This window comes from Pogona vitticeps, chromosome 4 (assembly GCF_051106095.1).
Source record: "Pogona vitticeps strain Pit_001003342236 chromosome 4, PviZW2.1, whole genome shotgun sequence".
NCBI classification, from domain to species: Eukaryota; Metazoa; Chordata; class Lepidosauria; order Squamata; family Agamidae; genus Pogona; species Pogona vitticeps.
Genome location: NC_135786.1, coordinates 211,686,794 through 211,699,948, shown reverse-complemented (window position 1 = coordinate 211,699,948; position 13,155 = coordinate 211,686,794). Strand labels below are relative to the sequence as shown.

Below are 13,155 nucleotides of genomic sequence, written 5' to 3'. Positions count from 1 at the left end.
TTTCTGTTAAAACATATGTGGGTATAATGCAAGCTGCGGCCAGTTATAGTCATCAGGCAACTAGGATAAAGCTGTGGTATGTGAACTGACTTTAGTCTAAGGTTCCAGCTATAATTTGCTCAGTGTGGATGCCCGGGAAAAGTATTTGTGGAGAAATCCCAGGAAAACTATGAAGCCTCCCAGATTTTCAAATTTAAAAGGACTGAGAGGCAATGTCTGAACTGGTGTGAGTGACATAAATGAAAGTTGGAGGTATGCATTGGAACGTGTGTGTGTTTAAACAGGAAGTGGATTTCCCGTTATAAAGTGGTGCCTCGCTTAATGAGCGCTTCATTTAACGATGAATTCGCTTAGCGATGGCTTTTTCGGAGCGATCTTGCGCGCCGTTTAATGATGTTCCCTATGGGCAATTTTCGCATAGCGATGTTTGGGACCATGCTTCGCATAGCGATGACAGTTTGGGTCCCCCTGTTTTGCGTAACAATGGTTTTGACAGCCTCATGTTGGCTGTTTTTTATACGTTTAAAAATGTTTTAAAAATGTTTAGAATGCTTGAAATCATAAGTTCACTTTATAAACCCTTTGTTAAACTAATTTGACTTTGTTCCAACTCTTTTTAAATTTGTTGTAATTTTTCCCCCCATTGAGATGCATTGAATAGGTTTCAATGCATTTCAATTGGGGAACCACGTTTCGCTTAGCGATGTTTCCTATGGCGATTTTCGCTTAAGGACGGCAATCCGTTCCCATTGGAACGGATTATCCGGTTTTCAATGCATTTCTGTGGGAAACCGTGTTTCGCTTAGCGATGTTTTCCCATAGCGATGAATTTTTTTGGAACCAATTAAAATCATTAAGCAAGGCACCACTGTATATAGTACATGTATTTCTTTCATTAGTGTTATTACTATTAGTGTATTAGTGTTAAGATCATCAGGAGAGGCATTTCTATCAGCCCTGTCACCTTCACAGGTGCGTTTGGAGGGGACACAGGAGAGGGCCTTCTTGGTTGCTGCTCCCAGACTTTGAAACTCCCTCCCACAGGAGGCCAGGCTGGCCCCATCTTTGCTGTCCTCGGCAAGCAGGCAAACACTTTTCTCTTAAGGCAAGCTTTCCCTCAGTGACTGCCTGCCTGGGTGGGGTTTAAAAATGGATTTTTGTACCTTACTACTTTGAATGTAATTTGGTGTTGCTTATGTTTTTAAATAGGGTGTTCATTTGATCCTTTTCAGTAATTATATACTCCCCGTTATTCGCTTTAAAACACTGTCTTTTAATGATGCAAGCCACCTTAGGCCCCTTTTAAGGAGAAAGGCAGGGTAAAAGATGTTTGAAATAAATAAATAAAAATATTCCACTACTGTTTCTGGTACAGCAATACAGAAAGCTGTGAAATATGTTCTAAAGAGGCAAAAAAAGGGATGCATATAAGCAGCGGTTTCTTTTTCAAGCCACTTTCAATTCCCTGGAGTAAATGAATTCAATATAACCTTGTGCAGAGATAGAAAATATGTGGCCTCCTAGATATTGCTGGACTTCGACCCTCACCATGGGCTGTGCTGACCAGGGTTGATGGGAGTTGCAGTCCAACAGCACTCCAGAGCTACAGGTTACCCATCACTGATTTACTGGAATGAAGTGTTTTAACAATAGTGAAAGGTGTTTGTGTGTTTTATGTAAATTGAGTATTTCAGATGACTACTCTGTGGGTGCATGGGGCAGTTTTGCAGTACAGGTGGTTATCTTGGGATTTTTCAAGAAAGTTCAGCTGCTTAAAGAGGTATGTGTTTTTTTTCCCCAGTCCAATGTTGAAATGTGGTTTCCATTACCAAGGATTTAACAGATGTCCTTTGTAAATTTTTACACACAGTTGGTTCAGACTTGTATTTTCTGGTACAGTATATACTTTCTCTTCTAGCTACAGCATTTAGTAAGGAGAGTGGTAAATTAATCACAGATGCTTTGTTTTGGAGACTTACCAGCTGTAGAGTCATTATTAAAATAGATTGTTTGCAATAAAGGTAGTTTCAGTCGTTAATATCGACTTTAATTTCAGTCTGCAAATACTGTCAATATTAACTTGTGCCAAGGTCAGATTTAGGAAAGTGGTAAGAGAGAGAGCATGGGATTTTACTTCAGCTGAAATGGTAAAACAAGTTGCTCCAATGTAATCTTGATTCAACTTGTGTGTCTTCTAAGAGATGAGTGACTGCTGGATTGTAGTCTCGTTTTAGCTGGAAAAAGCTGATTTCCCCCCTAAAAGCATAATATAACTATGAAACTAGTTATTACATATGCACTCATTTCACATGCTAGCAAGGCTATGCTCAAAATCCTCCAAAGCAGGCTTCAGCAGTATGTGGACCGAGAACTCCCAGAAGTACAAGCTGGATTTCGAAGGGGCAGAGGAACTCGAGACCAAATTGCTAACATGCGCTGGATTATAGAGAATGCCAGAGAGTTCCAGAAAAACATCTACTTCTGCTTCATTGATTATGCAAAAGCCTTTGATTGTGTGGACCACAGCAAACTATGGCAAGTCCTTAAAGAAATGGGAGTGCCTCACCACCTTATCTGTCTCCTGAGAAACCTATACGTGGGACAGGAAGCAACAGTTAGAACTGGATATGGAACAACTGATTGGTTCAAAATTGGGAAAGAAGTACAACAAGGCTGTTTATTGCCCCCCTGCTTATTCAACTTATATGCAGAATACATCATGCAAAAGGCTGGACAGAAGGAATCCCAAGCCGGAATTTATTTATTTATTTATTTATTGGACTTATATACCGCCCCGTAGCGCTACAAGCACTCTCCGGGCAGTTTACAATTTTTTAATTATACCGGCTACACATTGCCCCCCCCCCAGCAAGCTGGGTACTCATTTTACCGACCTCGGAAGGATGGAAGGCTGAGTCAACCTTGAGCCGGCTACCTGGGATTTGAACCCCAGGTCGTGAGCACAGTTTTAGCTGCAGTACAGCGTTTTAACCACTGCGCCACGAGGAATCAAGATTGCCGGAAGAAATATCAACAACCTCCGATATGCAGATGATACCACTCTGATGGCAGAAAGTGAGGAGTGTAGCGGGCACACTGAAGCCTCTACCAACTCAGGCCTCCAGGGGTGCTCACTCTTCTTCTTCAGTTGCTGCCACCAATTTTATCCAATATTTAAAAAGACAAGTGTTGTTTCAAAACAAAAACTTGTTTATTGGTTTAACAAAATAAAGTAAGTAAATCACAAAATGTTAATCAAGGTCTCTCACTGCCACACACAGACTCTTCCCTCACTGACTGTTTGGCTCACCGGCCCATAGACACACTCATCACTAACTCTCTCAAAATCTGTTTCTAATCTCCGTTCTCCCTCATCATACACCCCTTTATATATTCCAGCTCCTCCCCCTTCTGCACCACTTTCCGTTCCCTCATTGGCTGATGTTCCACTGCCCAGCTGTGACGGACAGGTGAGGGCAGGGCTGAATGCTACAAGGAGGAATTAAGGAACCTTGTAATGAGGGTGAAAGAGGAGAGTGCAAAAAATGGTCTGAAGCTCAACATCAAAAAAACTAAGATCATGGCCACTAGTCCCATAACCTCCTGGGGAATAGAAGGGGAAGATATGGAGGCAGTGACACATTTTACTATCTTGGGCTCCATGATCACTGCAGATGGTGACAGCAGCCACGAAATTAAAAGATGCCTGCTTCTTGGGAGGAAAGCGATGACAAACCTTGACAGCATCTTAAAAAGCAGAGACATCACTTTGCCAACAAAAGTCCGCATAGTCAAAGCTATGGTTTTCCCTGTAGTGATGTATGGAAGTGAGAGCTGGACCATAAAGAAGGCTGACCACCAAAGAATGGATGCTTTTGAATTGTGGTGCTGGAGGAGGCTCCTGAGAGTCCCCTGGACTGCAAGGAGAACAAACCTATCAATTCTAAAGGAAATCAACCCTGAGTGCTCACTGGAAGAACAGATCCTGAAGGTGAGGCTCCAATACTTTGGCCATCTCATGAGAAAAGAAGACTCCTTGGAAAAGACCTTGATGTTAGGAAAGTGTGAGGGCAAGAGGAGAAGGGGATGACAGAGGATGAGATGGTTGGACACTGTCATCGAAGCAACCAAAATGAATTTGACACAATTCCGGGAGGCAGTGGAAGATAGGAGGGCCTGGCGTGCTCTGGTCCATGGGGTCATGAAGAGTCGGACACGACTAAACGAAGTTATTATGTATATCACAGATGCAGATATGGACAATGTTACTTTTTTGAACTACACATCCGAATATCCTGGGAATTGTAATACGAAAAGTGAGATTTGGTGTGAGTACGTCAATGGAGTCTGAGGTTGTTCCATACGATCTGCACTGTGAACTACATCATTTCTCATTCTATTTTATTGTACATATAAATAAATGGAATTCACTGCGTTAGCATAATGGCATAGGTCATACCTGCTTGTGATCCTTCTGCTTTACAGATAAATGATTTCTTTAGAGGGAGGGGATAGCAGTCTGTGTATACAGTAGGAACTCCCCTATCCATGGGATCACTATCCACTGGTTCACTTGCCCACTGCCTAAAAATGCTAAATAACCCCCCCCCCCCCGAAACAGGCAAACAAGCCTATTCAGACCAGGGGGAAGTGTATGGAGGATAGATCAGGGATCTCTTATCAACTCTCCTCAGACTGAAGAAGCTACTTGGATGAGTAGTGAAACATTTCAACCTAGCAAGAATGAAGTCCAGGTGACATAACTCAAGTTCCAGATAACCACACCTGAATGACTGAGAAACGTCGCAGATGCCCCTAGAAATACCATATTTTTCAGTGTATAAGACGCCCCCGTGTATAAGATGCCCCCCACTTTTCTAACCCCAAATTAAGAAATCTAAGTGGGGCTTAGCAAGTGTAGGGGGAAAGGGATCAAAGCGATCCTGCAGTGCTTTGATCCCTCCTTTCTCCCTTCGTGCTAAGACTAGACAAAAGTCTAGTCTTATGCATGGAAAAATACGGTATGCATTTATATGTATCTCCAGGGTGTATTTACCAGAACTGGCCACTAGAGGGAGCCAGAGACAATGCCATGTACAGCATTCAATTCTTCTGTATTTTTCGACATCTGCAGGGGCTTGGAACTGATCCCCCTGTGGTCCAACTGTATTTCTGCTTAGTGAGGAAATAAGATACTTGGCCATGGAGTGGGGAGGATCCAGATTTCTTCCTTCTGAATTTATTCACATATATGATCTTTATTGAGGAGGAGCTGAAATTCTTCTTGAAGTTTAGGAAAGGGGATGGGCATTTCGGTGGAGGTAGTGAGGATTTGGGTATGGAAATGGCCCCTGTATTTTAAATAAGAAAGTGGTCCAATGCTTTTTGAACCTTAAGAGCACAGCTTTATGTTGGGCTTCTTCCAGGGAAGGCAATTTGGAAACGGGGCTATAAACTATCCTGAGAAGATACTACACTATCCCCAGATATTTTAATGGAAATTGGGCTGGAGGAATCCTATCTCATAATATAGTTTAGAGTTACTGTTTCCCACCAATCTGAAGGTCTTGATTATTTCTTCCCTTTTGAATTTTCCACTCCCAACATTTCTTGGGAAGAATGATCCAAAGAAAAGTGAGCTGGGAATTTTGCCAAGCACTTCTTGTTGCTTTCCCAGAATTGGGTCAAGACAAAATTTAGCCCTGGCCATTTAATGAACTTTATGGTTGACTATATTGCAAAGCCAGAGGGTTTGTTAAGAGTACAGAAGGTGTATGGGAAAAAGTTATTAAACCAACTACATAGTAAAACTCGATATGGCTGTTTGACACAATAACCAGTTGACCACCATATATGCCAGTTGCAGTGGGCATTCGTTTTGCTATAGGGGCAGAATAAACTTTTGATATTATGACTCTGTTCCCTGTCTCAAAGCCCAAGGTCTAAATTAGACATTAAAATCATGAATAAATCCTGTTTGAAGATCTTTACGGTGTACAAGGTCTCTTCAGCTTTGCATTTTATCCAGTAACCCTTGGGCCACCACTATTGGTTACATCTGTCTTCTGGGGACATTTCCGTCTTTTTATCTGTCATTCTGTCAAACGCTCCTCCCCCCCTCAGAAAATCTAGGACCGTAATATAAGTATCTGTGTAGCTGTCTTAACTACTCTTATATCTTTATGTCTATTCAGAGATATAGTCAGTTTCAGGAACAGGAAACGGTAACACCGATATAAAAAAACACACTGATACCCCGTCCTCTTCTGAGTTAGAAGCCTCACATCTCTTCCTATATTGAAAATCTACATCCTTTGCCTTTATTTACAGTTAATAGAATAGTAAAGTCTGTTAAGCTGGTTCTACCACTTGCTTTGTCAAGATGCAACACCTTTCCATACCTTTAGTGATAATATCTCTAGCAAGTGTGCCTTGTTTATTTATTTATTTAAAATATTTTTACCCTGCCTAAAAGGACTAAAAGTTATTTAAAAATTATAACTCTTCCAAAGCTGTATCATTAATTCTGTTTCGTCTTTGGAAACAGCAGGTCTCTGGGATGTAAGTCATGCTTTGATTGTCTTATTTTCTTTTTACCACAAGTATGAGAAGATATTTGTTGCAGTCTTGTAGTGAAATGAGCACATTTCCCTCCTCCTTTCCAAAAGTCTTCTAAATCTGTGTCCAGAGCCCAAAATGAATAAATGTCCATGTTTGTTCTCAGGTACAACTTTTTTAGCAGCTGTGTGCCGTTAGTTCAAATTGGCTCCAAAATATTACAAGTTGAGATATATATTTAAAGCCAAGTTTTACCCTGGAGTGATTTTTTTTTTATGAGCTTGTAAAACTCAGTCAATTCATAATGGAAATTCTGACAGGTCCCTTACTATCACATCGCACATGGTCATATAATGACTAGTGGAGAGCAACTCATATAAACATTCTTTTGCTTACTCCACTGTGGCCATCCTTTGACATTTAGTCAGAAACGAACTAATTTTCCCATACATTGTAGCTTAAAGGCCTCAATTCTGTGGATGTTGAGACAGCATCTCTGGAGCAATAGATTTGTGGGGTCTCCTCCTCTAAGAATAGAAAGTTCTGATTTTGGAGGCAGGGATCAAGTCTTTAAAAACCCTTCCTAGCTCCTGTGGAAACTCCCAAGATCCTTGCCTGTTAAGTGTTGGAGCTCCAGTACCAATAAAGGGAGTAAGGAGGCAGATCAAGAGATATGTGTTGTGACAGGAGTCTTCTGTCCTTAAACACACACTACTGAAGGGGGAAAATGTACAATAGTCTTGAAACTAGTATATATTACATCTGTCCTATTGGTGACAGTGGGAGGGTGGGTGTAATCAAGGGGGGGCAAGTCCTTCCTTCAACAGAAGTGAAAACCGACATTTTTCTCGTTGCTTATGAGCTAGTGGGATATTTTTGCTCAGCTTCTTGACAGGGCTTTTGTGCAAATTGTGTCACTGAACTCATTATGATAATTGAGTGCCCTGTTTTATGGACTTTTAAACATCAGAAGAGTAGGATGTGTTTGGACCTTTTCTGTCAGTCAGAAAAGTCCTTCTGTGCTTGCTTTGGGTGTAGGCTTTGCTTCATAAAGGGAAAAGATAACAGTTTCTTACAGACATTTTCCACAAACTGCAGACACTTAGAAAGAAAAAAAAAGTGCTACTTGTCTAGTTCTCACACCGGAGGCAGGAAATCTCATGGGGTTTAGCAATCTTTCAATAGGTTGTATCAATGTGTAGATGTAGCCTGTCTCTCTGAGAATGACAAATTTATTGAGATTTCTTCACATCCTTATTGTCATTGCCATTGTCATCATCATCAACATCCAACCCAGAAAATACCTTTCTTCCTTTCCACCCTGCTGTTGTGAGCCCAGGAGGGCTTTGTGTGAGACAGTTCATCCATCTTCATACCTCCCCACCATGGCCTGTCAGATTGCTCTGTTAAGATGTCTGTCATTTCTAGTGTGCCATAGAGACCTCCAGAGAAGCCACCTTATGTCATCCCAGTAAGGGAAACATGACATCTTAAGTTAGACTTTTTAGGGCTAGAAGTAATTAAAAACAAACATACGTTGTGCTATTCTAATAATCAGATATTAGACCTTTTGCATGTTATATATATGTCCAAATGGAGGCAGATTAAAAAAAGAATATCTGCTATTTAAAATTACCTCAGACCTACCAGTTTCATAGAAATGATTATTAGGTCTGTGCATGGCAAGGGAGGGTGTAGCCAGTACTGTATTAGAGACCACAAACATGGAAGACTTAGAGATCTGTCTTTGTAACCATTTTAATGGATCATTTTGGCAGCTATTTCTTGATAGTAGCCATCAAAGTACCCTCACGCAAAAGCGATAGCAAAAACTTCGTCGTTATGCGATTTCGTCATAAAACGAAGCGCTCGTCTTGCGAGACACCATTGTATTTTAAAGGCCGTGTAAAGCTACAGTCAGAGCTTGGAAATGTTATTACTCCAGACTGCATTTCTTGTGGTGTAATGTTGGGATTCTGGGAATTGTAGTCCATTTCTGCATGTTACATTTCTATGGGCAGTACATTTTGTCATGTGTGGTATGCAGCCACCAATAACGCTGAATCAAAATGTGTGTATATTTGCAAATATTTCCCTCTTGATTTCTGTCCAGGCTTTTGCACCCTTTTATACAAAAACAAACAAACAACCCCCCCCCCAAACTGCTCTTGGAAGGGCAAATGTTTTAAGAAACAGGGAACACAGCTCCACTCTTCTATCATAAAATTGACCCTTTAGGTTTTTTGTATGTGGTAGGATAGGTATAAAAAGTAAAAGTTCCCCTTGACATTTAGTCGAGTCATGTCCGACTCTAGGGCGCGGAGCTCTTCCCCGTTTCCAAGCCATAGAGCCAGCGTTTCTCCGAAGACAGTTTCTGTGGCCATGTGGCCAGCACGACTAGACACGGAAAGCCGTTACCTTCCCACTGAGGTGGCACCTATTTATCTACTCGCATTTACATGCTTTCGAACTGCTAGGTAGGCAGGAGGTGCGACAAGCGATGGGAGCTCACTCCGTTGCATGGATTCGATCCCACGACTGCTGGTCTTCTGACCTTGCAGCACAGAGGCTTCTGTGGTTTAACCTGCAGTGCCACCACTTCCCCCTAGGATAGGTATAGCTGTGTAGTAAATTTCAACAATAATCTTTTTGGCCACTTGCAATTAAATAGCTTGAGTCTAAGATATCTCAAGGACTGTGTCTCCCTTTATAAGTCTGCCTGGATGTTAAGATATCAGGGGAGGCATTTTCTCTCAGTCCTACCGTCTTCACAGGTAGGTTTGGTGGGGATACAGAAGAGGGCTTTCTCTTTTGCTGCTCCCAAACTTTGGAACTCCCTCCCACAGAAGGCCAGGCTGGCCCTGTCTTTGCTGTCCTTCTACAAGCAGACGAAGACCTTATCTTCAGGCAGGCTTTTCCATAATGTCTATCTAAGACAGGTTTTTAAATGGATTGCTGTGCCTTGTTGCTTTGAATACAGTGGTGCCCCGCATGACGATGATAATTCGTTCCGTGAAAATCGCTGTTTAGCGAAATCATCATCTTGTGAAAACCGTTTCCCCATTGGAATGCATTGAAACCCGTTTAATGCATTCCAATGGGGAAAAATAGCCCATAGAGGCGAAGATCGCCCATAGGGCAGCCATTTTGTGAAGCGCCAATCAGCTGTAAAAATGGCTGTCCTGTGAAGCATCGGTCCCAAAAACATAGGGAAGCCATTTTGCTAAGCTGCTGATCAGCTGTAAAAATCGTCATCTTGCGAAAATCGCCCATTGGAATCACTGTTTTGCGGATTGCCATAGCGATCGCAAAATCTCATTGTTATGCGGATTCGTCATTTTGTGAGGTCGTCGTCTAGCGAGGTACCACTGTATATTTTTGGTGTTGCTTTTGTTTGCCATTTTATCGTGGCATTTGTTTGATTGTTTTTAAATATTTGTGTACTCCTTTTTTAGTTTTTTACTGCCTTGAATACTTTTTAATGAGAAAGTTGGTGTAAAAAAAGAAAGAAAGAAAGAAATCATCCCTAGTGTGAAAAAAATTCATTGCTCAAATTACACTGTCATGCATTTCCTATTATAGCAAATATTTCAAAGCATGTCACTGTGCAAGCAAACCCAATTCTCTCTCTCTCTCTCTCTCTCTCTCTCTGTCTCTCAGTTGTTCTCGGTGACCATTTTAGAGGCTGCAGTTATGTTTTGTGCTTTGTAAAGGAAAATTTGGATCTGCTGCAGACATTAAGATAATTGTTCCTCAGCGATTTCAGTAACTGTTTTTCTCCTTCTTCAACAGGAAAACAAGATTACAAGAAAACCAGGCCAATGTTAAAAGCAACACGGTTAAAAGCAGAGGCCAAGAAAACCGCACTAGGCATAAAGGTATATATCTCGCTGATAGCTTACATCAACTTCCTATAGATATTGAGTTTCTTTCCCCCAAAGATGTCCTGTGTGAATATTGATCTTTGAGAGATATTGTTTATGACACTTCTAAACTCTAAGTGGAATGCTAGGCTCTAAAATATTAATGTCAGATTTCTTTTGCTTTAACCCCCAGCCAAACTAGAAACTACCAGCTGTCTTCAGAGGCTGCCTTCTAGGACAGCTTTACTTGGGAGTCAATCCCATTGATTGTTGAGAAATTCATTTATACGTTAAGCTGCATGGATGTGGGAAACAAAGTACTTTAGATTCTCTGCATGTCTGTTGAGAAGCTTGTTTGTTTTGCTGGCAATGAGCTACTGCATGTTTTTAAAATGATTACTATCAGTAACCCATGAATGTTGTATAGAAGCCATTCTCAACCTTTTTTGGGGGGCCATGGCCCTTTTAGGAGCTCTTCTGAGGAGCCAGGCTCCTCCATCAATCAAGGAAAGCCTTGGGATGAGTGCAGACAAGGACGGATGAATCTGTGGCTCCTTGCAGATGTGGCAGGGCCCACCAGGATGCCATATGGCCCCTGTTGAGAATGGCTGTTCTATAGCACAGTCCTCCCCATAGCATTCTATAGTGCTAAATGAATATGTGTAGAGGTACGGGGGTCTTGTGACCTATCTAGCCATTTATGTACTCTTTCAGCACTCTTGTGGCCCCTAGCCTCCATACTTTAAAAATATGTTTTTTAAAAAATCCCCTGGGGGGTATGGGGGAAATTTTGCCACATTTTGAGTGGTCAACAGACTCCCGCTTAATATGGTTGTGGCCTCTAGAGATTACTAGAAGCAGTTTCATAGAAGTATAGAGCTGAAGAGGTGGAAACCCATTTTTAGTTAGCAAAAACTCATTGCAGTTAGAGCAGCTAATCTCAGTGGGGGGGCCATCTGGCTCCCTGGGGGCCCCGGGAACATTTGCAGGTAGCTACAGACTGAAGAATGTGAGAAAGAGATTTTTTTAAATTCTGTTCATGTTGTAAACATGTTTGACAGGATGTCCTGGAAGCTGAGAAGAGCTCCTATAAAGGCCATTACCAAAAAGGATTGAAAATAGCGGAGTTACATACATACATACAACAGTTGCAACATACAACAGTTGAAGTCACCTACCCTTCTATTACAACTATAGTAGTTTATATGCAACACTGGTGCCCAGGGGCTGAATCCAGTTGTTACGCCTAACTGGCACAGATCTATTGAATGAATGCCACTTGTTTCACTTATGTAAGTCAGAGTGATTCAATAGATCTACTCTAGCCAGGATTAACAATTGGGCTTAGCTCCATAACTTAAAAGAAATAGAGTGAAATCCAACTGTGAAGGAGTGAAGCATCACTGGTTTGACAGAACTTCTCATCCTTTTCCTTCCCATGGCAGCTTACCATCCCTGTACATTTCCAGTTTGCTCCAGAGAGGCCAGCAACTTTCCACAGTGAATTTGAGAGTATGAGAAGTGAGGGGAGCATGCAGGTAGAAATATAGGAAAACGCTGACTGGATAGCTCGGTGGTTTAGGTATCTGGCTGTGGAGTCAGACGTTGAGGGTTCAGTTCCCCACTGTGCTTCTTTGACAAGGGCTAGACTTAATGATCCATTGGGTCCCTTCCAGCTTTGCAGTTCTAAGATAATGCTGATGCTGATGTGCTGTTTCTTTTTCATGGAAGACAGGGGGGAAACCGGAGACTGTCCTTAGCTGTTGTCTATTTGTGTTTGTTTAATATGTATCTAGGCTACAGTTTTCATTTTGTCTTCAGCATGCAAAACCATTACTTTTTCTCTCAGTGACCCAGCAAGAATACTAGTGAACTTTAAATCATTTTGAAACATCCTGTTTATAAAGACTAAGGAAGGTGTGATTATAATTTAACAAGCAAAAAAAATAAATAATAACGCAAAGGGCATAGGTAATATATTTTCACACAAACATAAAAACACACCCCTGACCCTTGTTGTAGAGTTTGGCTAAATGTATGCTGTTTATTTAAATTGTTTCCAGTGTTTTGCTGTCAATTTATTTTTGGTTCAAAATAAATTAACATAAAATCAGCTTAGCAACCCATGCTGGAAGAAAGATGCAGATCTGGGAGAAGAAAAAAAAAGGATTTTAAAAATGAGCTGTTTCTGTTGAAAAGAATTTTAGTAGTGTTCAAAGAAGAATATTTTCTTCTTTCTGGCAGATGAGAAATCATTTTTTCCCCCTCCCCATGTTATAGCTTACAGGAAATGGCAAGGTATTACTACCATGCTGCACAGCTGTTGAGCTGCCAGATGATGTATTTGGTTGTCTTCCAGAATTTGCTATTATAATCATGAAACAGTGGTTTCTTTTCGCTCCCTGATAACTGATCTCGATCAAGCATCACCATGCAATGCAGTCTGTTTTCACAACATAATCTCTTCTGCTAGTGCTGCGTGTCAGGCTTTAATGAGAAAAAGTAGATTGCCTTTTTTGTTGTTTGCTTAAAAGGCAGCTTATTAACCTGTTGAGTCGTATCATTTTCTCCACCCCTTCCTGATTAAATTTTACTTCTTTTGTTGGGAGCCACGTGGGATAGACTTGAGGCTAGCTTAAGCTAGGAACAAAATAGACAGTGCATTATGAGCAACAGTTAAGTTCTCTCCATAAATTACAAAAGCTGCAGGTTGAGGACCTTGTAGCACCAGGTT

The 13,155-nt window shown here is 41.2% G+C and overlaps 1 protein-coding gene across 1 annotated transcript in view; it reads left to right on the top strand.

The window, feature by feature from the left end:
* TRIQK (triple QxxK/R motif containing) overlaps positions 1-13,155 on the top strand; it is a 50,187-nt gene that overhangs the window by 25,434 nt on the left and 11,598 nt on the right. The window contains exon 3 of the mRNA XM_020785388.3: positions 10,351-10,436. Coding sequence (XP_020641047.1) covers positions 10,351-10,436 — 86 coding nt within the window. The remainder of the gene's footprint in view (positions 1-10,350; positions 10,437-13,155) is intronic.